Source organism: Dasypus novemcinctus, chromosome 4, assembly GCF_030445035.2.
Source record: "Dasypus novemcinctus isolate mDasNov1 chromosome 4, mDasNov1.1.hap2, whole genome shotgun sequence".
NCBI lineage: Eukaryota > Metazoa > Chordata > Mammalia > Cingulata > Dasypodidae > Dasypus > Dasypus novemcinctus.
The window spans coordinates 153,874,650-153,899,418 of record NC_080676.1 but is presented as its reverse complement, the minus strand read 5'-3'; the positions used below and the strand labels follow the sequence as shown (position 1 = coordinate 153,899,418).

Genomic DNA, 24,769 nt, shown 5'->3' with positions numbered 1-24,769 from the left:
TCAATCAAGCAGCACCAGGGGCTGCCTTCTGCTCCGTGGCAGGAGGGGTCCTCGCAGCAGTGCACACAGCGGTCCAGAGCGAGCCTCTCTGGTTTCAGGTGACAGCTCAGGTGCGAGGAGAGGAGATCCACGTCAGGCAGGTGTGTGAGTCTCCCTGACTTAAAAGCCAGAAGAGCCAGCATCTCTCGACAACTCCACAGAACAGTGCCTAGGGTCTCTGCGAGGGACAAGCCCTCCTCCAAGAAGCACGGCCCCAACGCAGCGTGGATAATTTTTTCTCTCCTTGTAACCAAGGCTGACCAGGTCCTCTGATCTGACCCACATTTGTCAACCTCACCGTTGCCACAGTTCCCCACATGGCCCAGAGAAATGGCCTCCTGCCAGGTGTTTAAGATTCTCCCAGTTCAGGTGCAGTTTACCAGTCAGGGATGACTTCCACCAGAAGCAGTGTTGCCTAAGGACATGGTTGACATGTACCTTTATCAGGTTTCCAGAAAACAGGGCTGGAAAGTTAAGCAATGGTCAAATTTTCATGCAGAGGGGGAATGATTCTGTTAGCCCTTCTCTACCATATATACACATATATATTTATCTGGATATATATAAAATTTCAACATAAGTGAGCAAAATGGTATTTATAAATCTGAACATGCATTCGTTTCCATGTCTAGCTTAATGTAATATTATCTTCGAACATAACAAATGAGACATAATACCATAGTAAATGTATTTCTTAAGGCTTTTCATGTAATTCACAGGGGAGCCAAGGCCTGTGACTCACTCTATGCTATAAATGAAAAGCTATAGCATTTATCAGGTACGCATTAAATTGTATACCTCACCAGAGGAAGTCAGATGAAAGTACAGCTTGGCTCCTACAAGTTCTGAGAGACCTATCTTTGCACATTGACACGATCACAACACTGCCAGGGCTGGGCCTACGCTAGCAGATTGGCGGCCAGTGTGCCAAAGTTCTTTCATTAACCCTATTCTCAGATGCTGGCACACACGTTCCTGGGCTTCCCTTTTAGCAGCTAAGTAGGCAGAGCCCAGCCACCTACTGGGTGTGACTGCATTTCAAGAAAAGTTTATTTACAAAAACAGATGGTGGGCGGGATTTGACTGGCAGGCTATAGTTTGGGGACCCCTAGTCTAGCAAATTGCACCCCTGCGGCACCAGGCTCCAGAGTCAGTGCTAGGGTCTGCCCATCACACTCGCTTGTTTGCTGGTATTTTGAGTGAAAGGCAGGACCGAGGTGCTTTGGAGTCAGTGCTACTCATTGCAAGAGGCAAGAGAAGAAAACCTGGAAACCATAAGCGAAGTTTTATACCCGCAGTCTCTCACCATTTCGGTAGTGTTGAAACCAAGGTACTACCACCCAGGCAGAAACGAGTTCTCCCAGCTCAGCTCGAAGGCGTAAAGTGATATTGAAATACGGTGTGAAACCCTCTGAAAGGTTGGCTGTGAAGTCACACTGCGTCTCTGTGATCTTCGTACAATTCACCCCTTTCAAGTCGATGTCGTACCACTCACTAGAGGTACTGGAAAGGGAAAAAGGATTTCACATCACAGAATTCTCTCTTCTATCATGGGTAACAGTTTCCCCAAGTTGATTTTTTCCTAAATACCTTTGAGATATAATTCTTAAACCATATCACTTACTCAAATAAAATGTGAAAGTCAGTGGTATTTAGTATATTTGCAGGGTTGTGCAACCATCACCATAATCAATATTAGAACATTTTCATTATGCCATCAAGAAACTCCATACCCATCAGCACCCTCTTGCCGTTTTTCTCCAACTCCCTGGCAACCAGTAATCTGCTGTCCCTATGGATTTGCCTATTCTAGGTATGTCATATAATTGGAATCACTCGATAGGTGGCACTGTGTCTGGCTTCTTTCCCTTAGCATAACGCTTTCGAGGTTCACCTGTATAATAGCACGTTTTGGAACTTCATTCCTTTCTATTGACAAATAATATTCCATATTTCCCACGGTAAGTTATCTACTCTTCTGTTGATAGACATTTGGGTTGTTTCTACTTTTTGGCACTTAGGAATAATGCTGCTATGAACAATCAGGTAAAAGTTTTTGGGTGGAGCATGGTGTAGTTTCATTCCTCTCGGGTATACCCTAGTAGTGGTATTGCTGAGTTATACGGTAACTCAATGTTCAACTTTTTGAGGAACTGCCAAACCATTTTCCATAGCAGCTGCACCATTTTCCATTCTCCCTAGCCAGGCATGAAAGTTCCAATTTCTCCACATCCTCACTAACACTTTTTTATGGTCTATTTTTAAAAAGTTTTATTTAAAGTTTTAAAAAATTTATGAACATTCTATACTCACCAAGTAAAAACTCCCTCAGCCTGTCCCTCCATCCACTGGTAACCTCTAATCTATTTTGTCTCTGTGAATTTGCTATATCTAGATATTTCAAGTAATTGACATCATACAGCATTTCTGTCCTTATGTGCCTTGCTTATCTCACTCAGCATGTTTTTTTTTAAATTTTTTTTGCATAATGTTTTCAATGTGCATATGTGTTGCTGAACATGTCTCAGAATTTCATTCCTTCTTATGACTGAAAAATATCCCATTGTATATGTACCACGTTCCGATGAGCTAGTCATCTGTTGATGGACACTTGGGTTGTTTCCACCATTTGGCAGCTGTGAACGATGCTGCTATCAGCATCGGTGTACAAGTGTTTGTCTGAGTCCTTGTTTTCAATATCTTTGGATGTATAACTAGAAGTGGGAATGCCAGGTCATATGGCAATTCTATACTTAACTTTTTGAGGAACTGCCAAACTGCTTTCCACAGTGGCTGCATCATTTCACCTTCTCCCCAAAAATGCATGCATTTCAATTTCTCCACATGTTCTCCCACACTTCATAGTTTCTATTTTTCAAAATAATAGCCATCGTGGTAGGTGTGCAGTGGTATCTCGTTGTGGTGCTGATTTGCATTTCCCTAATAGCTAATGACGCTGGGCATCTTTTTCTATGCTTACTGGATGTTTGTATATTTTCTTTGAAGAAATGGCCATTTAAATCCTTTGCCCATTTTTAAATCGATTGTCATTTTATTGTTTAGAGCTTAAGAGTTCTTAACTGAATGTTAAGCTCTTATTAGATAGAGGATTTGCAAATATTCTCTCCCATTCTGTCCCACATCAGACTTTAATTTTTTCAATCTCTGTAGTCCCTCTCTTAGGAATGATACTGTGAGAAATATAAATTCCACGCATGCTTCAGCAACACATAGGCACACTGAAAACTTTATGCAAAAATAATGTAGAGTTTGTTGTCACCCCATCAGTGTCCATTTAAAGCTGTCTGCCCTTGTCCCCACAAAGACACAGCTACACGCCCCTGTGAGCAGCGATGCATGTCGGGTCCCCACGCTGCACCCCATCTGGGAATCTAATCTCCAACTCTGACCTCTATCCGTGTCTTCTTCAGTGGCAGATGTGAATAAAGCCCAGTGGCTGCTAGGAGCCTGGTGTCCAGGGACAGGCTGTGCCCTGGGCAGCAGCTTCTGGCCTAGAGAGCAAGGCCAGGGGACACGGAAGACACTGGCACTGGCTTTTGCACACCACCCCTGACCCAGGCGGAGGACTTCTCTTTTGTTAGAGTGCCCGGTGACAAGACGAAAGCCACGTCAAGTGTGTGGTCAGGGCTTCCTTGGAAGATGTCAGCATCCCTTCAGCCCCCCAAGCTCTAAGGTCACAGCCCCAAAGGGGAGAGGAGTCCCAAACCACAGAGGCCTCCTTTCAGATGCTTCAGAAGGGGTAAGTGGCGATTTTTTTCAAGCTTAAAGATACCATAACATCCTCCCCGCCAATCCTCCATTGCTGCACTTGGGCGAAAGGCCCCTACAACTCAGAGGCCAAGTACCTGGTTCACCAGCAAAGCACCCACCCAACCCACCTCCTCCCTTCTAACCTTGCTACTTTCTCAGAATGACTATTTAAAAAATCCGTTTCTCAGAAAACAGGTTCAAAGGGAAACAAGTCATGCAAACTGTAGTGACAGCTGACACATGGCAGCCAGCAGTTTGGGGGGCGGGGAGAAGAGTGGAAAGGAAGTTGTATTCTGGGAAGCTGCCTTTGCAAAGGGTAAAAATAATCCAAGGCTCTATGTGATCCATGATCCTGGACAGGAGGCAACGACAGAGAAAAGGCCTCAAAGGACATTATCGGACCAATGGAAAAACTGGAGTACAGCCCATAAGCTTTCTATCAACGTTAAATCGCTTGACCTTGATAACTGCACAGAAGGTGGTGACATAAACGAATATCTGTGCTCTCAGGAAATGTACGTGGGAATACCCAGTGTTTTAGGAGCATGATGCATACAATCTACTCTTAAATGTTTAGAAAATAGATAGCTAGCCAGAGAGATAGATAAGTAGGAGAGAAAATGATATGACAAATGGGGCAAAACGTTAAAAGCTGGTGGATCTGGGTATCTGGGTGCAAGGTATGTTGGAGTGCTCTGTATGGGTTTTGTATTATTTTTACAACTGTTTGTAAATTTGGAATTATTTCAAAATAGAGAAGTTGAAAAACAAATGTGACGTTGGCCCCATTTAAGTGAATAACAAAATGAACATGACAAGGCCCATCACCAGCCCCAGCCCAGGGTTTGGTCGAGTCTGCTAGTCTGAGTTTTACCCAGAAAGGTGTCCTGGCCCCATCCTGCAGTTACTCATTGTGGATAATGCTCCCAGCCCCCCAAATTTAGCTAGTTTTCAAAGCAGCCCCCGTCATGAACAGGCGCAGGGTGTAGTGGTTAACCGTGTGGATGCTGGAGGCAGGAGGCCTGCGCTCTGCTCTCAGTTAACTTGTTCCTCAGTCTCCTCATTTATAAAATCAGGATAAATCGAAGTATCCTTCTCCCAGAGTGACTAGGAGGCGGAATGAGCTCACATCGGGAGAGTGCTCAGCCCCGTACCTGGGGGCTAGCAGGCAGCATGTAAATATGCGTTAGACAAAATCCTACTTCTGCCTTTTAGGACAGGCGCTGTGCATTAACACTGGGCAAATCTTCTCCACCTATCCATTGTCTTTCCATTCACCCACAATGAAAAGTTTCAGTCCTTTGGCCTGCCCTGCCAGCGACTTTTTGAAAAAACTAAAGGTTTTTTCATCCCCCCCCCGACTTTAATTAGCAATACATGTTCTTTACAGAAAATCTAGAAAATCCAGAAAAGTAGACAGGAAAAAATTAAAACAACTTGTTGCTCTCTACTCCAGGAATAATCACTATCCTCTCCAGTGTAGAGAAAAAGGATTGAAAGTTTTAAGTCCCATGAACATCAAAATTAAATTATTTAACTAAAATGTCTCAGACACGTAAAAGTATCTAAACACAAAACAAAAGCAAAACACCTGCTCCCATCATCAAATCTGCGATTAGGAAAAAAAAATCAGCCTCAACATGGGATTTTGGTGACTCCCCAACTTTTCTTACATTTGCCCCATTTTTTTTGTTCCTTTTTTTTTTCTGTTAATAAAACCACCTCTGTCCCTGAAAAAAAATCTACAAAATGCACTCAGGAAACCAAAGTGAAACAAGTTAGTTTGGGATATGAGACTCTGGTCAAGATTAAAAAAAAAAGAATTCAATAAAGTTTTTTCTAACGCAATATTTAGAAGCCCTGGTTCTCTCAACCCACAAGTGTACTTCCCCATGGGAGGCTAAAGGAATGCTAGACAAAAAATGAGCTGGTACTTCCTTGTGAAAGCTTCTTGTTTGCCTTTAGGACTTTGTGCTTGCTGAACAGATTGCAGGGCCAGGTTCACAGGTGTGGCACCTGGTTTCATATCCTATGTGAATTCTTTTTTTGGGGGAGGGGGAAAAGGGGAGGTACTGGGGATTGAACCCAGGACCTTGTATGTTGGAAGCAGGAGCTCAGCCACTGAGCTACATCTGCTTCCAAACTTCTTTATTTTTAGGAGGTACTGGGGATTGAACCTGAGCCCTCGCATAAGGGAAGCGGGCACTCAACCACTGAGCTACACCCAGTGCCTTGAATTCTTAATAATTTTTAGACAAGGGGCCCTACATTTTCATTTGCACTGGGTCCCACAAATTATGTAGTCCATCCTAGCCAATCGTTCCATTTATTATAGATTCCATGTTGGTAATTGATAATTACTTGAGAAACAGGTAAGAGTGATTCAGAGAAAATTTCCAAGCTCCAGTTGAGCATCTATTTTTATTAAGCAAACACTGTTGTAAGGGACATTTAATAATGAAAAAGAAGTCACCTGGACTGCCACTGCTCTAACAAATCAACTGCCTGTAATTTTTCCATGCTGCCTTTTAATTTTTAACCATAAATCATCCCAAATTTTACACATTTGCAATAGCTGCCAGATGACACGTAATTATCTTTATTAGTGGGGTGCCTCATAGTTCAACCAAAACTCAATATACCTCAATTTGACATGATGGATGGACATGAATATACATTTCAACAAATATCTTCAAGAATATAGTTTGTTTCCTTCTTTTTTTGGAGGGGAATTCGGTTACCTGCTTAGGTACGTGAAGTGATAGGGACATTTCCATGGTCCTATAAACATACAGTAAAATAGCTTTCCACAAGGGCTATGCTAATTCATCCTGCAATCAGCAGTGGGTAAGGACAGATCCTTTAGCCTCGTTCTCATAAACACTGAGCATTATTACCATGTCTTTAAATTTTTAGTGGTATAAAATGATGTAGCCAATTCTCTCTCTCTCTCTCTTTCTTTTCCTTCCTTCCCTCCCTCCCTCCTTCCTTCTCTCTCGTTTTCTTTTTTTTGAAATACCAGAGATTGAACCTAGGAACTTGCATATATGAAGTAGGCGCTCAACCACTGAACTATACCCACTTCCCTGTAGCCAGTATTTTTAACCTAATTTTCAACTCATCTCTTCCACAAAGTAAATAAATAATAATTGAGTGCTTACAGTTTGCTTTTCTTCTTCCTATATGAATTATATTACAAATCAAGTGATGGCGAGCTATGAGAAAGCCTGAACAGGTAGTGAGAGAGAAGAATGAGGGGGCAGAGTAATAGATGAAAGGGACAACCAGTTTGGAAACTGAGGGTGAGCTGCAACGGAGTGAGTACATACTTCTCACAAGGCCAGGTCTGGCCCGTGTCATGTGTGGAATTGTGAACCGACTTGTCCACCTCCTCACCCCCAGTCCTGCGAGATGAGGACATTACTGAATTGGGGTTTTGACACCCAACAGACAGGTCAAGAGAGAAGGCGCGTGGAGAATGAAGGCATCTACTGGCCAAGCAGAGCTGAGAATGGCTGCAAACAACCCAAATCTGGAAGGAGGAGCTTCTCCTACAGGTTTAAGAGGCAGCTCGATTTTGGGCTTCTGTCTTGAGCGAGACAAACCGCTTCCGTTGTTCCAAGTCACCCAGTGGTAAGCCACCTCGTGGTGACTCGTTCCTGAAGCCCTAGGAAACTAATACAGTCTGTCAGGTTCAAGAAATCAGATTTTGAAACCTGAAGAACGGATGCCTCGTGCCCTCTGAAGAGAAGGAAACCCTTTTATACATCCCTTCTCCTGAAACCAGTGGAAGGAAAACGTTCACCAGACCAAGGCTAGAAGGTTAGGGACAGTTCTCTGACAGCCAGCATTGTCTGGGCCATCAGACGAGAGGGAGCTGGTGAAATCCGTGTCCTTGCAGGAGATTTTTAAAGCACAAGAGGCGTACCTGCTTCCCACGGATTTGGTTCCAGTCCCGCTCAGCAGCAGGAACTGTGAGCTCGCCCTGTGTTTCCATAACGACCACCCGTACCTCCCAGCCAGGACGCCAAGAGAAGCAGGCGCTTACTATTTATACTGCACGTGGTAGAGCACTGGCCTCGTTCCATTGCCCAGGGACACGGGCTCCCAGCTCAGGCGCTGCTTCGCGTTGTACAGGTGGAGCTTCGGCCTTTGAGGAGCGGGCAGCTGAGCAGGAGGGTCTGGAGAGGGACAGAGGGAGAGGAAGAGAAGGGGGTGGGGTAGAGAAAGAGAAAGCAGGGGGGAAGGAGGAGAAAATCCATTACCAAGGTATTTGCATGTGCACTACCAAAGTCATTCAGACCAACCCGTTTTCGTCCGAGTGCAGAAGCGGCGGGACCTGCGCTCCCTGCACCGACGCCCCCCGCCCACCACTGCCGACGTAGATGGCGCCACGACCCGGGCAGTGGAATGCCAAGGAGCTCTGGCTGCCCTCCCGCCTTCACGCACAGGTCCCGGGCCCTGGAGCCCGGCTGGCTGCGGTCCCGCCGGCACGGCAGAGAGCGGGTGGGACGCGGGCCAAGCTCGCTTCATTCTCCAGGAATGAGTACACCCCCTCGGGCTGCGGTGGGGGAGAAGTCGGTTAGCATGCCACGGGCAGTTGCCCCCAACTTAGCGCTAAGGGAGTGCTTGGCAGACCTTGGCAAAGCACAAACGCACACACACCGCAAATCGGGGGTGCAGTGCCTAGAGGGGACGGCTGGCGCTGTCTTTGGGCTTCAAAAGTGCTGCAGGGTTTCTCAGGGAGCCCGGGCATCACGGTCACGGAGGTAAATGCGAAAATGCAGTCCCAGGCCCCCCAACGAGAAAGGATGCATTTCTACCCACTTCTCACCTTTTAAATTTTTTTTAAAGGAGGTACCGAGGATTGAACCAGAACCTCGTACATGGGAAGCAGGTGCTCAACCACGGAGCCACATCCCCTCCCCCCTCATGCACTGAAAAGATCCAGTGAGGAAATAGTCCCCAGGAATAACCACCAATATCAGAATTCCCCCTGGGAGACCTGGACGGAACCGCCTCAAGCCACTCAAGCAGACGGAGACTTAAGAGCACTGGGCTCTGGGCTGAAAGCCTCGGAACCTTTATCTTTAGTTAAGGAAACTGCTCTCACGGTGGCACTTTCTCCCAGCTTGAAAGGTTGATGAGAAACAGCCAGCAGGTGTTCCTGGATTCAAGGCAGGAAATCCAAGCCAACATCGCCAGGAAATGCACCTGCCCTTGACGCGGGGCCCCGATGGGCCTGCAGCCGCCTATTCACCCGCAGAGGGCCCATCGCCTCCACGTCTCCCAGCTCTGGGACCTTCATGCTGGACCTCGCTCAGCCGTAAGTCCATAAGCCTCACATCGGGCGCCCCGGAGAGCCAGGGCCGAAGGCAGGCAGAGGCACAGGGGCTGCTCCCCTCGGGCAGGGGCGTCCCACACGCTGTCGCTGCTACCCCACCAGGCTGATCCCCCAACGGAGCTGAGAAGGGAGGGCCTCCTTCCGGGGGGGTGGGGGGACAGGGCCCAAGGCATGGGTGCTTGGCGCTGGGCACCCGCAGGCCGTCAGCGACAGCCTCTCGCTGCCTGCGATGGTTTCCTGTGGTTGCTGTCACTGATCACCACAAGCGGAGCAGCTTAGATCAACCCAGATTGATTGCCTTGCCGTTCCGGAGATCGGAAGTCGGAAACGGTCTTGTGGGCCCACGACCTTGGGGCTGGCAGGGCTGCGTTCCTTCTGGGGGCTCTTGAGGCGGGGGGGATGCCACGTCCTTGCCTGTCCCGGCTTCTAGAGGCTGCCGCCCCATCCTCCAGCAACCCTGGGCGGATAATTCTCATGCTGGCTGCACAACTCTGGGGCGTACGCCTCCCTTCCTCTTCCACCTTTCAAGGATCCTTGTGATCATGTGTAGGGCCCACCCGGGCCCATCCGGCCCCGTAATCCAGGATAACCTCCCCACCTCAGGATCCTCATCACACCCACAAAATCTCTTTGCCACGTAAGGGAACGTGCTCCCAGGTCCCAGGGACAAGGAGGGGGACACCTTCAGGGACCTGTTATTTGGTCTACCGCACTGCCCCCGCCCCCGCATCGCCCCATCTCTGGGGAGGAACCAGCAGGAGTTGCCTCTTCTTCCCTTTCCTGGCATCTCCACCTCCTTAACCAGACGTTCAGGAAGAAAGGAAGCGTCACGGGCCCCAGGGTAGGACAAGGGCTTCTGTCCCAGACGTGCGGACCTGCAAACACGACTTCCCCGCAGGAGTCAGAGTCCACAGGCCTGCCTTTAACTTTCTTTTTTTTTATTTAAAGATTTATTTTTTTAATTTCTCTCTCTCCCCTTCATCCTCCCCCACCTCCCATTGTCTGCTCTCTGTGTCCATTCACTGTGTGTTCTTCTGTGTCCGCTTGTATTCTCTTTTTGTTGTGTCACCTTGCTGCGTCACCTATGTGTGTGTGCAGCGCCACTCCCGGGCAGGCTGCACTTTCTTTCACGCTGGGTGGCTCTCCTTACGGGGTGCACTCCTTGCACATGGGGCTCCCCTACACGGGGGACACCCCTGCGTGGCCCGGCACTCCTTGCGCGCATCAGCACTGCGCATGGGCCAGCTCCACACGGGTCAAGGAGGCCCGGGGTTTGAACTGCGGACCTCCCATGTGATAGGTGGACACTCTATCCATTGAGCCAAGTCCGCTTCAGCCTTTAACTTTCTTATTCATTTTGCTGATGCTCGAGAGAGGCCAGTTTTATGCTTATCTCTGAATTTCTTGCCATCTCCCTTCTCCCTCCATCCAGAGAAGACGATGAGTCCTTGAACTGTGAAGTGCCCAAAGGCGGCTGAACACTGCCTGACGGAACTGCCCCATTCACAGCCCAGAAAGGCCCGCCCCAGCCCACGTGGCCCCCTGGGTCCCGGTCGGCTGGACCTCTGTTCCCGGATTCGTCTCCCCGCTCTATGCCACCCGTGTCTCCCTCACCGACTCCAGGTGTCTGCTCAGGTGTCAGGGCGGCGTGCCAGGTAAAATGCCCGGCCACCTCGGGTAAAGGGCACTGCGCTCTTTCCCCCCGCTTGACTTTTCACCACCGCCCCTCTCACACCCCCCCCCCCCCAAGGCCTTTGTTTATAGCAGACTGCTTAAGGATTGCCTGGGTCCAAAGTCTGGCATGGCCACCTGCTCGCTGTGGGAGCAGAGCCTCTTTGTGCCTCAGCTTTCTCAACGGTAAAATGGGAATGAGACCAGGACACACTCCATTGGGTGGTTGGGAGCCACGGTCACGTCAATTTTCTGGCCAGTGCGGGACACGGCGCCCGGCACAGGGAAGGCACAGCCCGGCCGCCGCCTCTTCTCGTGGGTAGCTTCTCGACATTCTGCCCTTGGCACGACTAGGGTGAGGGAAGGCAGTGTGGGGCTGGTTTTGGAGCTGTTGCCTCCCCAGTGCCTGGAACAGCAGCCACTCAAGAGGCAGTGAATGAATGGCATGTAACACAGAGGTGTGCTCTACTTCAAAGATTAGGTAGCCAACTTCATGCCCTTACAGTTGCTTTCACACACTCGAAACCCATACAAAGCTCCAGCCCTCTTTTCCCTTCTTTGTTTCGTGCCGAAGCACCGCTTTGCTCTGGTCTCAGTGGCTGGGGCAGGGTGTGGGCAGTCAATGCTCGACCAGGGATATATCCCTGAGGAGTCAGTATATTCAAGACCAGGGCACCTGCCATCAAGGGGTGGGCAGAGGCTCTGAAAAGACTTTGAGATTTACAGACCAAGGGCCACAGCTGGAATCCTGCTCCTGCCACTTACAGCCATTGGTTCTGCCAAGCCCCCACCTGAGCTCAGTTTCCTCCTGAGTAATGAAATGACACCACCCTCCCAGAGTTGTGGTGAAGAGCAAAGGCAAGACAATTTTGAAAATGCATGGCACACCAGAAACTGAGTGAAGAGTGTAATTTTTAAGACGTGCCTATGTCAGGGTGTCTGATGGCTTGTGAATGGCTGCTTCTGCAGGTGGTGAGCAGCAACCAGTCACCCAGACCCTGCCTTCAGGACCACCAACAGGGGAGCCAGCCCTGCGCTGAGCACTGGACCAATGCTCAGATGTCCACATCCTACTCCCTGAATGTCTATGCCCTCATCCCTGCATGTCCAGGCCCTAATCCCTGCACGTCCAGGCCCTCATCCCTGCACGTCCAGGCCCTCATCCCTGCACGTCCAGGCCCTCATCCCTGCACGTCCAGGCCCTCATCCCTGCACGTCCAGGCCCTCATCCCTGCACGTCCAGGCCCTAATCCCTGCACGTCCAGGCCCTAATCCCTGCACGTCCAGGCCCTCATCCCTGCACGTCCAGGCCCTCATCCCTGCACGTCCAGGCCCTCATCCCTGCACGTCCAGGCCCTCATCCCTGCACGTCCAGGCCCTCATCCCTGCATGTCCAGGCCCTAATCCCTGCACGTCCAGGCCCTCATCCCTGCATGTCCAGGCCCTAATCCCTGCACGTCCAGGCCCTCATCCCTGCATGTCCAGGCCCTAATCCCTGCACGTCCAGGTCCTAATACCTGGATGTTCGTGCCTTAATCCCTGGAACCAGTGAATACGAGAATTTACATGGCAGAGGAATTGTTGCTAAGCAGCCTAGCCTAAAATAGGGAGAGCGAGCAGACAATGGGGGGGAATGGGAGGGGGGCGGAATAAATAAAATAATCCTTAAAAAAAAAAGTGGAAGCAGGAGGCAGAAGAAGAGTCAGTGTCAGAATGACAGGACTTGAGGACTCGACCCACTGTCGCTGGCCTGGAGGACGGGAGGGGGCCACGAGCCAAGGGCTGGAGGTGGCCTCTAAAAGCTGGAAAAACTGAGGAAACGATTCCCGTCTAGAGCCTCCGGAAGAAACGCAGCCCTGCCAACATCTCGATGTGAGACCCACATCGGACTTCTGACCTCCAGGGAGGTAAGAGAATAAACACGTGTTGTTCTAAGCCCCTCCGTCTGTGGTAATCAGTTCTAGCAACAATAGGAAGCTAACGTTGTCCCTAACGTGGGGCCCAGGGCTTCAACGTCACCTCAGCTCTGACAAGAGAAAAGGTTCCCTTGGTAGGGGGTACAAGTCCTGCTCTACTTTCTCCTTGGTTTTGGGGTGATGATTCATAAACTGCTAATGAGAATAAGAGATAAACTGTCTGAGATGTGTCCTCAGCACCCACAAACCCAGCTCCTTCTGAGCTGTCTTCCTGCCCCAAAACAACACCTCCAATCCACCTCAGATCCAGCTGTGTGAGACTTGATACACGCTCAAGGATAGAAGATCCTGGTTCTGCACAGCATAGTCTGATTAACACACATGGCCCCGACACAAAAGAAAACACAACATTAAAATTAGTTATTAAATTATTAAGGATTATTTATTCTCTGATAACCGGAGACCCTTCAGGAACATTCCGTGTGTGAACCATTTATGATGAATGAATATCAATTATGATGAACATTAATAATGATAAATAGCAATTATCCCAGCAATTGTTTTCTGAAGAAGAGTAAAAAAACATTCTCTGTATTCTCAGTCATAACCAGTCACTGCTCTCTTCAGTCAACACCAGACATCAGTTTATTTACTTCAATCATTTGTCTCTTGCTGCTAAGGGATAAACTAGGGATAATACCCACTTCAAAAGAATGGTTGCTGCCAAGGCAGAGCTGTAAGGTTTGTGAGGTGCTTACCACCTTGTCTGACTAGAATAGCAGCCTAAGTAATGGGAGTTTCTTGATCACAGCCATTGTTGTGGTTATGGACAAACAGCACTTTACCTCATGTAAATTCATTTAGAACGGCTTACATGTTGTTTGTGAATTACTGTTTTTCTCAGTGGGTTCTAAGTACATCAAAATCCTCAGAGGTTCAAGTCAGCCTATAGTTTAATAAAAATCTGTGGTGCAAGTTCATCTAATCCCCTGGAAAATTAAACAGCAGCTATGCCAATTCCAAAAAGAAGTCTTAATTCTTCAACACTCAGATAATTAATTTACTAAAGATTCAGTCCATTTATTGCAAGTTTGTGCTGTTGATGATCTTTCCGCATTAAAGCAATGGGTCCTCCTTAACAAGGCACTAGCACAAATTGTGCTGGTCCAGTGTTTTACCTACATTTTCTCACTTAATCCCTGTAACAACTCTCAGGGGCAAGTTCCTTTTTAAATTTGTTTCCAATACTCTCATTTTTCCCCTGATGGTAAAAACAATTTAATGATTACAGAAGGACATTTAAAAATTATGAAAAAGTGCAGGAAATTTTCCACCATTCATTGACGATAAAATCATTGTTAATATTTTCACTTTGTGTTTGAATAAAAAGAGCTTCTTGGGAAGCAGATGTGGCTCAAGCAATTGGGCTCCTGTCTACTATATAGGAGGTCCAGGGTTCAATGCCCAGGGCCTCCTGGTGAAGGCAAGCTGGCCCGTGTGGCGAGCTGGCCCAGAGGAATGCTGGCTGGCGTGGAGTGCCGGCCTGCAAAGAGTACTGCCCCACGCACGAGTGCTGCCTCATGCAGGAGTGCTGCCCCATGTGGAGAGCTAGTGCAGCAAAAAGAGACACAGAGAAGAGATAATAAGAGACACAGCAGATCAAGGAGGTGAGGTGGCACAAGAGAATGATCACCTCTTTCCCACTCCGGAAGGTCCCAGGATTGGTTCTTGGAGCTGCCTAATGAGAATAAAGCAGACACAGAAAAACACACAGTGAATGAACACAGAGAACAGACAATGGAGGGAGGGGGGAGAAATAAAGAAATAAATCTTTAAAAAAAAGAGCTTCTTAAAAATATCCTAGTTTGTTTTAATTGCTTATTATGAAAATTTTCAGTTATAAAAATAGAGGTTAATTCAAATGCACTATGGTAGATCAGCTTATTTCTAAAACACATGCACAGACCAAAACTTTTGTAAAATATGATAAAAGTTAACCACTAAAAAAACGATAATGTGCTTCAATGTTGCCACAACGTCAAACTGCAAAGTTTTCAAATACTTCTTTCAATTTCTGAACATACTGTAATGAGCCATAGGGGTCATGGACCACCACTGGTGAGCACCTCCCCCCCCCTCTTTCTTTTTAAGGTACTGGGGATTGAACCAGGGACCTCCTATGTGGGAAGCTGGTGCTCAACCACTGAACTGTGTTCCTTTGTTTTTGCTTGTTGTTTGCTTTTTGCTTTTAGGAGGCGGGGAGGGGGAATTGAACCTGGGGCCTCCCATGTGGGAAGCAGGCGCTCAACTGCTTGAGCCATATCCGCTCCCGAGGACTTCATTTTAAGTAGCCCTAGGATAAAGTACCACCACTGGCCCATCACCCAGCACTACCAACAGTTTTCCAATCTCCAAATCTCATCTGAAAGCGGCCAGACGAACCTTTGTCTCGAGGTTCTTCTTTTCTTTTAGTTTTGACGCTGTCTCTTCACTAGGGTCAGGTATTGTTAGAGGAAAGGCCGAGCCCAGGGAAGGGCTGTCCCGACGGGAGCAGAGTCTGGATCCACTATCACCCTGCGCCCCCCACCCCGCCGCCTCCGCCCACACAAGCGCAGGGCCCTGATTCTTTCCGGGTCCTTCTCTCAATGCGCCTCCTCACCCATCTGTTCCTAGAGAACCGACTCTCCGGATTTCACACCCAGAACCTGTCATGCCCCAGCCACAAAGGAACTGAGCCACCCCCACACGTCCAAGACCGAGGCCCCTGCCCTATGGCTGACCCTCCACGGCACCGAGAGGACAAATGTGAGCGAGGAAGGGCTGGGTCCCCGGGAGGACGTGCCGGGCAGCGGCTCAGCTCAGTCCTTGGGGATGAGGAGTCCGAGCCGGGCAGCGCCGGCCCCTTCCCGAGCCCGGATTCCTGTGGCCTTAGTTCATTCTGAGAAGTTCAGCGGCGCGGGGGCGAGGCCGGCTGCGCGCAGGGGCCGTGCGCGCGGGGAGGACGCGCCAGGCCGGGGCTCCGGGAGGGGCGACGGCGACCCGCGACTGCCCCCCCTGGCCCCAGACTGCCCGGAATTCCCCGCCGGCCACCCACCCCCACCCGCTGCGGCGACGCCCCTGGCCGGCCTCGGAGGGACCCCCCCCCCCCAGGCCCGGCTTACCCGGCGGGGACGCCCCGGCGCTGCGGCCGCCGAGCAGCAGGAGCAGCAGGAGCGGGGACAGGAGCGGCGGCCCTGGCCGCATGGCCCCGGGGCCCTCGCGCGGCGGGCGCGGCGGCGGCGGCTCAGGGCGCGGCCCGGGCCCCGCGCGGGGTCCGCCGAGACGCTCGCGTCGCCGCCGGGGCGGCCATGGTGTGTGCGGGGGCGCGGGCCGGGGCGCGGGCCGGGGCGGCGAGCAGGGCCCGCCTCTTCCCGAGCGGCGGCGGCGCGTCCTGGGCGCCGGGGAGCCCCGCTCGGCCGCCCGCGCCCCGCCCCGCCCGCGGGCCCGCCCCCGCCCCGCCCGGCCGCCGCGCCCCCAAACCCCGCGCGGGGCTTTCCCGGGGAGGGGCGCGCGGCTGCGGCGGCCCCTCCCCCCCCCCCCCCCCGCCGCGAGCCCCCCACCGAGGCCGGCCTCCCCGACGCGGAGCGGGCCGCCCGGGCCTGGCGCGGGGAGGGAGCCCGCGGCCTACCCCGGGCGGGCCGCGGGGGGACGGCGGGAGACGGGACCTCGGCCGGGCGCCCACCTCCGGGGGGCTCGCGAGGCTCCGCGGCTGCGCCCCGCCAAGCCTCAGGCCGGGGGTGAGCCTCAGCCGCGCCTGGAGCCCGGTTCCCGCCACTCAGCGGCGCTTGCGGGAGGCTGATCTCTCCCTTCAGTTGAAACTTTTGCCCCCTTAAGAGCCTCTGAAGTACGTACTAAGCTTTCAAGTCATTTCTGAAAACGGCTTCTGATGGTAGAGTGGTGAGAAAGGGCCCCTGTGAAGGAAGAAGTGGGGCAGAGAGGGACGGGGACCCCCAGAACCCGCGGAGGGAAAGGGACAAACTTCCCGCATTGCCTAATGCGTGTGGGTTTGGCCCTGACAGAGGCCGGCTGTAGGAGGAAGTAACCGAGGAGCTGGGGCCCAGACCCGCCCCGCTGTTTGCAGGCTGATATTTGCTTCTGCATTGTTCTTCCGCCATGGGACCATCTCCCACGTCAGCCCCCAAGGAAGGGGGCAAAGAAGCGAATGGGTGGAGACCAAGAATGGAAGGCGGGTGGGCGGTGCAGGCTGGAAGGGAATGTGCAGCGCTGGGGGCATCAGGGTATCAGAAGCCTGGGCTTCCCCTTTGGACTTCTCCCATTTGCTTTATTTGCCTCTTGCAGAACTCTTTTGAAGTGGGCCACCGTTGTAAATAGAGGTGATGAAACATCTAGGAGCTGTTTGAATTAGGCTTTGAGTTTTTCAGGACAGAGACACCTCGGTATGTTAAGTGGAAAGGCTAGGAGCGTGCCATCATGTTGATATGAAATAGGTCTAGGTTGTGAGATGACAAATGGCAACAGAGTGGTTTTGTTGTTGTTTTTTAAACGACCAGGAAGTCATTTATTGGAGGGCACAGGTCCAGTGAGGGCAGTGCTGGCAACGCCCTCGTGTGCAGGGCCCGCCGCTTGCCCAAGGGGCCACAATCGGGGATGTATTTCACCCCACGGCCATCCGGGATGAGGCACTTGTCAGTCACCGTGTCTTGAATTTGTCAGCATTGAACTTGGTGAAGCCCCACTTCTTGGAGATGTGGATTTCCTGGCGGCCAGGAAACTTGAACATGGCCCTGCGCAGCGCCGCAATCACATGCTCCTTGTTCTGAAGCCTGGTGCCGATGGACATGGCGACTTGGCCGGTGTGGGCCCCGGGCCATCATCCCCTGAAGCTTTCCAAAGGCACCACGCATACCTCTCTGGAGCCTAGAGTGGGGATGGCATGAGGTCAGACAGGACCGTCGACAAGCCAGGACTGTCTCCAAGCTCCCTTAAGGCAACCCGTACAAGCAACAGGCCGCGGACGCTACCAGGGAGGCTGCCGTCCGCAGCCACTGCATGGGAAAGAAAAGGACAGGTGTGCCTGCCCAGGCCGGGGAGGGCTGGGGATCTCTTCTGACAGTTTTCAGGGCCTTACCACTGTGGTCTTGGCCACGGCAGGAAACTCAGCAAAAGAGTTCTAGGGTTGGAAAAACCCAAGAGGACTGGTTTCTCCCCAGCTGGAGAACGTCCTTTTAGTGTTCTTTTCCGCTGAAACTTGGAGGGTTCCTGTTTTCCTTACAGAAATCGTTGACCGGACTGAAAGGAGCACGCCCTGGACAGGCCATCACCTCAGGTGCCCAGAGTCCCAGACGCAAAGAACCATCTTCCAACTCCACAGCTGTCTGCCGTGCTCAGTGGGTGGCATTTCCACCTCCCCGTTCCTCCTGCGGGCAGATTTGAAATCACCAGTGGCTCTGTCTTCTGCTGACACCTCCAATCTCTTTGGGAACCCAGTGCCATTCCTGTTTCTCGTGGAGGGTGCCTAGCACCCACAGCTTTCTCTGTTTCCGTGTACGCCAGCACGTGTCATCAGGCAATACCTGGGCTAGTGCATATCACCTCTCCCCAGGGCTCCTACTGCGATGTCCCGCCTTAGGAGAGCAGTTGTGAAATGACGTAATGCTGATACCTCGGGGCCCCTCGCTAGCACAGGCCTCTTTCAAGGCCATCTGAGGGACTCCTGGCACTGTACCCATACAGGCGTATGCTTTTGTAAATTTACATTAGCAGTAAACTGTGATGTTCAAAGAGACTTTTCTAAACTGTCGATAATTTAAAAACAATCAAATTTTGATGTGCTAAAGGGAAGACTGAATTAACGTTCTGTTCTTTCTAGGGAGACTATTACAAAAGGCCATGTGTGGAGGCAACGATTGCAGTCAAAAATGTAGGTAGACCGGTCTTAGAGAGGCGTGTCAGGTGGCCTTCCAAAGCCCCCTGTGGCCACCCCAGACCTGGTGTCCTGCTTCCCCGTAATCAGTCCCGTGGGACTTTGCACAAGTCTTCAAAGAAGGGCTAAGCACAGGTCACTAGTGTCCTCACTTGTCTGCCTCTGTGGACGCTGCTCCCTCACCTGGCCGCCCACCCCCTTCCTCCTGTTTACTCCTCGCCCCCATCCCCAAACTCAATTCCAGCTGAGCTTCCACTTCGCGAGAGCTTTGTCAGCTTTGTCACCATCTTCCTGGCCAACACCACCTCAGGTCATCGATGGGAGCCTCCAAAGGCAGGCTGTGGGGCTCTCGTGCATGTAGGGGGGTGCGCGTCCTGTGTAGAGTCAGCAATGACGGCTCTGGACCCAAAAGTGGCCCTTGATCATGTTGCTAAGTGGGGCCTGGGTTTGTTGTTGCTGTCCTCTGTTCCAGGAACCCCCCAGGAACGAGGTCAGAGGGCTTGGCACCTAAAGCAGGACAGCTTCCCCTGAGGTCTCCAGTGACAGGGCCACCGCTGCATCTCCCCACCGCATTTCCGCTTCCCCGGGGCCGCCATAGAACCTCATGCCCAAAGTCCACCTTCTCGGCTCCTCTATCCCCTACTGTCAGGGTCCCTCGCAAGAGCTGCTCTTCCAGAACACACTCTACATTTTCATCCTCCCCAAAACAGGATGAAGAATGTTCTGCAGTGTCATGGGGTGGAGAGACACAGGCAGGGAGAGGAGGGAATTTTACAGGTTCTTTTAACCCCTTCAAAAAGGGAAGAGGCTCCTACATTTTAGGAAGATGTAACCGCGTCCGGAATGTTAGTCCCTGACCTTGGGGTATATAAAAAGACCCCAAACCCTGGAGACAGAGGTCGGGGCCCATTGAGAAAAATCTGGGCTTGTGTTGCCATCAGCTGATGACACTGCATGAATTACACCCAGGCGAATGCAGTTCCTCTGTGTTTCTGGGTAGTAGAACCGCATTGCCGCATGGAGGCAAGCACAAGTAGATTTCACCCGGGTGCCTTGCTGGGGGCAAAAGAATGGAATCCACGGGGCTTTTTGAACAGTTGAGACAGCTCTCACTGCTCCTGCCACGGGCTCCCAGAGGTGCAGGACCTGGGCTGGGCAAACCCCTGACCCAGTTAGGGGGTCAAATGCCCCTCCTTCTCAGCATACCTCTCGAGGCTGCCCAGGTCCCCCATTCATGGGGGTTCAATGAGTTTCCTCTGGCTGCCAGAACAAATTACAAACTTAGTGACTTAAAATAACACACATTTATTGTCTTGTGTTCCTGAAGGTCAGGAGCCTCAAATGGGCCAGCGGGGCCGCATTCCTTCCAGAAGCTCTAGGGGACACTGTGCTTACTTTTCCCTTTTCCGGCTTCTCCGTGCCTCCCACGTGCCTTGGCTTGTGACCCCTTCCTCTATCTGCGAGCCAGCAGTGTTGCCTCTTCAAAGCTCTCTCTCTGACTCTCCTGCCCCACCCTTTTCCGTTTAAGGGCCCTTGAGGTTACCCTGGGTCCCAGATAATCCAGGGCAATCTCCCCACGAAAGGTGACAGAGCCACAGGGTCTGGTGACATCTCCGGGGTCCTAGTACCCTCCATCACAGGGCCTGCACACAGATGGGGGCTTTTGTTCTCACCACCTCTCTGGAGCTCTTTGTACCATTTCAGTCTTGCATTGCCCCTCTCAAGCGATGTCTTCAAAATCTGCGGGCCCAAGGCCCTGGCGGGGCTGCGTCCTGGGGCTTCCATTCCTCTTCTTGTTAAATTCCCTGCCCTGTTAACTATAAAAAAATTTTAAAAAAAGCCTACCTTGGTCTCAAGAGAGGGTAGAAGAGTTAAAATTGACATCTGGGTTTAGGATTGAGGCAAGTGGGGATTGTAAGGGTAAATACAATTCTCAAAAGAAATATTACTTTCCCCTGGTGCCAAAAGGGAAAGAGACTCCCCCGCACTCCCCTTTCCTTAGAGTATTTTCTTTAGAATACCTGTAATTTGTAAATTCTCTCTCTACTGCTTTGTGCTGTGCCTAAACCTTTTTAAGAGCAAATAAACCTCTTGGCAGGCTGCAATCTAGGAGGGTCTTTTCCAAGGACCTGGGAGCCATCCCTGCAATGTAAACATGAAGGAAGTTAGCATCCTTCTCTTCCAACTTCATGGGAGTTTAACTTAAGCATCTGGCTCCAAACTAAAAATCTACTGGTCCTAGAGATACGAGAAGTCTTACTCTTCACTGGGATAGAGGCAATCAAACACAAAATCCACTCCAGTCGCCAGGTGAATTTAGGATGAATTATGTGTTACAAACAGTGCCATCGAGTCCTCTTAACTTGAGGCTAGTTATCAATTATCTTAAGAATGTGTTTATAATAGGTTGTAGTTGCCTGTATAAAAGGGGGGAGATTGCTTGTTTTCTCTGCAACATCTTTAGCAGATTGCCTGTGATGCTTCCCATTCCGGTTTAATGCTTCTTCAACAACAAAACTGTTTTCTTGTCTCTGCTATCTTTGTGGAGAGGTTTTCTGGGTTCAGAGCAGATTTTGTTTTTAATTCCTCTTCCCCCAACAGAGTGGAAAGGAGCCGCTGCATTTCTTGAGTAATCTGCATACATTCATTTAGGAGCAAGGCTACGATTTTCTGGTTGCGAAAGGGCATTAGCGGGGCATGGCCTGGGCAGTGCCTGGTGGCCCATAGTTATGTATGCAGGGGGCGATGAGGAGAGGTGTCAGGGACAGCAGGTGTCTTTAGTGAATTCCTTCCTCTCCACATGCAATTCTTTCTGGGTTGACAATGCCCTTGCAAAGGCTCATACCAGAGTCGAGACTTCTAGGAAACATGGGTGGGTGGAGTAACCTGCACCGATTTGCTGCATTAGCCCTGCAGCACCTGTGAAAAATCAGCCAAATTCTACTGCTCTATAATAATAATAATAATAATAATAAAATCTAATGCCTACTTCGTTCCCTAGAATTCTAAGGTAGCTCAGAATAAGCAATACATTATGTGGCCATTTGTATCTTATGCATGTTATTTTTGCAATGTAGAGTTATGTAAATAAAAGTATATATAATACTTAAAGTTTGATGCAAATTTATAGGTCTAGGAAAAATATGTGAGTCTAGGAAAGTAGGACAAAGTGTTGGGGGAAGGGGGAGAAGAAGAGAGGTTCTACATGGTTGCTAAAATTAACTTCCTAGCAACCAAAAGAAAAATCAAGTTCCTCAATATTCAAAGGCAGGCTAATATCTGAGGTCCGAGAAGGGCGATTTACAAGCACGTGCTTTATGCTTTCAGTCCGACTTCTGCTACAGTTATGTGCTTTTGCCCTGGTAAAGATTCCTGCCCTGGTGGGGGCCCTGATTATGTGGGCTAACTTAAAATTGAGTTTTAATTAATTTGGAACTCCTAAACTTAAATGCACAAACGTTTAGGACTTTGTTATAATAGTTTTATTTGCTCATTGTTGTGAATCTATAAAATCCAGAAAAATATAAGGAGGAAAAAAAATCCCCCAGAATCTCATAACACAGAAATGGCCACCATGTACATCCTGTGATCATCTGAGCACCAGTAAAATGGCAAGGGGTTGGCTTGACCTCACCCTTTTTGAGAAGGTTGTAGAAACCACATGCACGAGAGAAGAGAAAGAATCTTTAGTTTCTCACTTGTTAGTGTTTCATAAGTGTGTAAAAAATCAGTCTGCCTGGAGTTTCAGGACATTCTTTATAGATACAGTCTTGAGTCAGCAAAGCCCCAGTATGGCTTGGGCCAGGGAGAAAAAGAGATGCCAGATGCCTTAGGCCCCTGACAACAAAGGGAGACAGGCCAGGCCTGTGTGGGAGCCACTGTGTGGGAGCATCGGCCTTCTCCTTGGGTGGGACTCAGACTAGTCATCCGTGTCGGGGAATAAGCTATTAGACGGGTGGGCGTCAAATGCCTGTGAACTTAGACCTGCCTTTTGCCTCTCTCTTGTAGTCTTTTTTTTTTTTTTTTTTAAGATTTATTTATTTATTTCTTCCCACCTCTCATTGTTTGCTCTCTGAGTCTGTTTGTTGTGTGCTCATCCTCTTTTTAGGAGGCACTGGGAACCAAACCCAGGACTTTTCATGTGGGAGGGAGGTATCTATTGGCTTGAGCCACCTCTGCTCCCCACTTGTGTCTGTCTCTCATTGTGTTTCCTCCTTGTGTCTCTTGTTTGCATCATCTTTTTGCATCAGCTTGCTGTCTTGCTTGTCTGCTTTAGGAGGCACCAAGAACTGAACTGGGACCTCCCACATGGTAGGCAGGCACCCAATTGCTTGAGCCACATCCACCTCCCTCTCTTGCAGAGTCTTAAATCATTGTCAACATGAACTTTCCTCCCCTTTCCTTTTTAAAATTTTAAACCTCAAATTCCATAGTTCGTGTTTCCTACTGTTAGAAAGAAAGCTGTACCTGTAAGAAAACAAAAGCTCACCCGATTGGGGGGGAGAAAAGAATTTTATTAATGATCTTATAAGAACCAGTGCATGACCTGGACAAAATGGCTGGTGTGCAAACAACAAGAAACAGTGATATTTATAACCTAAACCTAACACGTGGGTCTCTCCCCTGTTCCCTAATGATTGGGTACTTCAGGGGTTACAGCCTATCCAAGAGATCCAACTAACTTACCGGGTTCCGTGCTGCTTTCATCCCTGGTGTGCTTTTCAAATTTGGTGCTGCTATCACTAATGGCTCTGCCCCCAGCACTCCCCATTGGCTCTCCCCACTCTGGCCCCACTCCCAGCACTCCCCATTGGTACTCCCCACTCTGGCCCCGCCCCCAGCACTCCCCATTGGCCCTCCCTTGTTTCCGTGCCACTTTTCAAATTCTTGGTGCGCCAAAGCCGCTAGAACCCCTACCCTACCTCCTCCAGCAGCAGAGCCGGCTCCAGCCGCCCCTTTGTGAAAATTAAACTTAACCCTTTCCTACACTGTGGGTCCATACAAGACAAATCAAAACAAAACAATGCAGATTCATTTATGGAGGTTTGTTGGTGAAGGCAGGAATAGAAGAGTCCAGGGACAATGAAGCATGTTCAGAGAGCGTAAGTTGGTGCGTCTTTGACTGAGAAAATACATGGCTCCAGTGGCACTGACTCCACGGAGGACCTGGAATCTTGTAGCTGAGCCACCCCAGATCTCGGCCTCTGCAGCTCTTCTAATTTGATTCTCATTCCAGAGTCTTGCAGGATGTCTCAGGAGGTGTCCAGGCGGGGTCTCAGGGCCAGGTGCTCAGCGGGCCCCGTTGTCTGCTGGGTCAGCCGCCTTCCTCCTGACACTGCCCTCACCTGCCTCAGATGGAGTGCAGCCTTCGCAGAAGGTACGCAGGCTCTCGTGGATACCACAGAGGTTCTTGCTAACCTACACAACATCACAGTATTTCATTTGCCTCCCAACAATCCTATTAAAACCCCAGGGATGGATGGATGTAAAGCAACCTGCCCACAGTCGCATCCCTAAAGAGGGTCCGAGCCGGCTCTGGATCCTTGATCTGGACGCTGGCCCACCCCCGTGTAACTCTGAGCTGAAGGCCTGCAGATGGGGCTCTAACAAGGCCAAAGCTGCCCACCCTTCACCAGGAGCGCCCGCAGGGCTCCAGGCCTGAGCAGAGGGCATCTCCTGCCAGCCTCACCCCACCCTCAAATGTGCCCTTGAGACTGCTTTTTTAAAGTGTCATTGATTTTTTTTTAAATTTTTTTAAATTTAAAATAACTATTAAAGGAAACTGGGTAAACTAAAAAAAAGAAAGAAAAAGAAAGCGGAAGTTGTTTTCAGTATCACACCCTACCTACCTTTTCCCCCTTTTCTTCTCTCCTCTCTCCTCTCCTCCCCTCTTCCCTCCCTCCCTCCCTCCCTCCCTTCCTTTCCTTCCTCTCCTTCCCTCATTAATTTAGCGAATATTGATTGACCACCTCCTCCTTGGTAGGCCCTGTTCTGAACAAAACAAGACTCTGAGCGAGTGGAGCTTACCTTTTGGTGGAGTCTCAGCGGACACCCAGGGCCGTCGCAGACACAGTCCCTCCGGTTGAGCTGAGCCTGCCAACAAGC

The 24,769-nt window shown here is 50.3% G+C and overlaps 1 protein-coding gene, 3 long non-coding RNA genes and 1 pseudogene across 4 annotated transcripts in view; 2 read left to right on the top strand and 3 right to left on the bottom strand.

The window, feature by feature from the left end:
* IFNGR2 (interferon gamma receptor 2) overlaps positions 1-16,140 on the bottom strand; it is a 23,832-nt gene extending 7,692 nt beyond the window's left edge. Inside the window, exons 1-3 of the mRNA XM_004474513.5 lie at positions 15,903-16,140; positions 7,859-7,991; positions 1,346-1,542 (exon numbers count right to left, since the gene is read on the bottom strand). Of these exons, the coding sequence (XP_004474570.1) occupies positions 1,346-1,542; positions 7,859-7,991; positions 15,903-15,984 (412 nt within the window). The 5' untranslated portion in view covers positions 15,985-16,140. The remainder of the gene's footprint in view (positions 1-1,345; positions 1,543-7,858; positions 7,992-15,902) is intronic.
* Positions 9,717-24,769, top strand: LOC139438902 (uncharacterized). The gene is made up of 3 exons (XR_011648702.1): positions 9,717-15,546; positions 23,901-24,041; positions 24,648-24,769. It is a non-coding gene; the product is annotated as an uncharacterized lncRNA (long non-coding RNA).
* LOC139438901 (uncharacterized) lies at positions 16,310-18,526 on the top strand. Its single transcript, XR_011648701.1, has 2 exons — positions 16,310-16,624; positions 18,016-18,526. It is a non-coding gene; the product is annotated as an uncharacterized lncRNA (long non-coding RNA).
* LOC111759437 (small nucleolar RNA SNORA70) lies at positions 17,706-17,821 on the bottom strand (annotated as a pseudogene).
* Positions 23,686-24,762, bottom strand: LOC131278299 (uncharacterized). Its single transcript, XR_009185623.2, has 2 exons — positions 24,692-24,762; positions 23,686-24,082 (listed from the first exon to the last, which is right to left on the bottom strand). It is a non-coding gene; the product is annotated as an uncharacterized lncRNA (long non-coding RNA).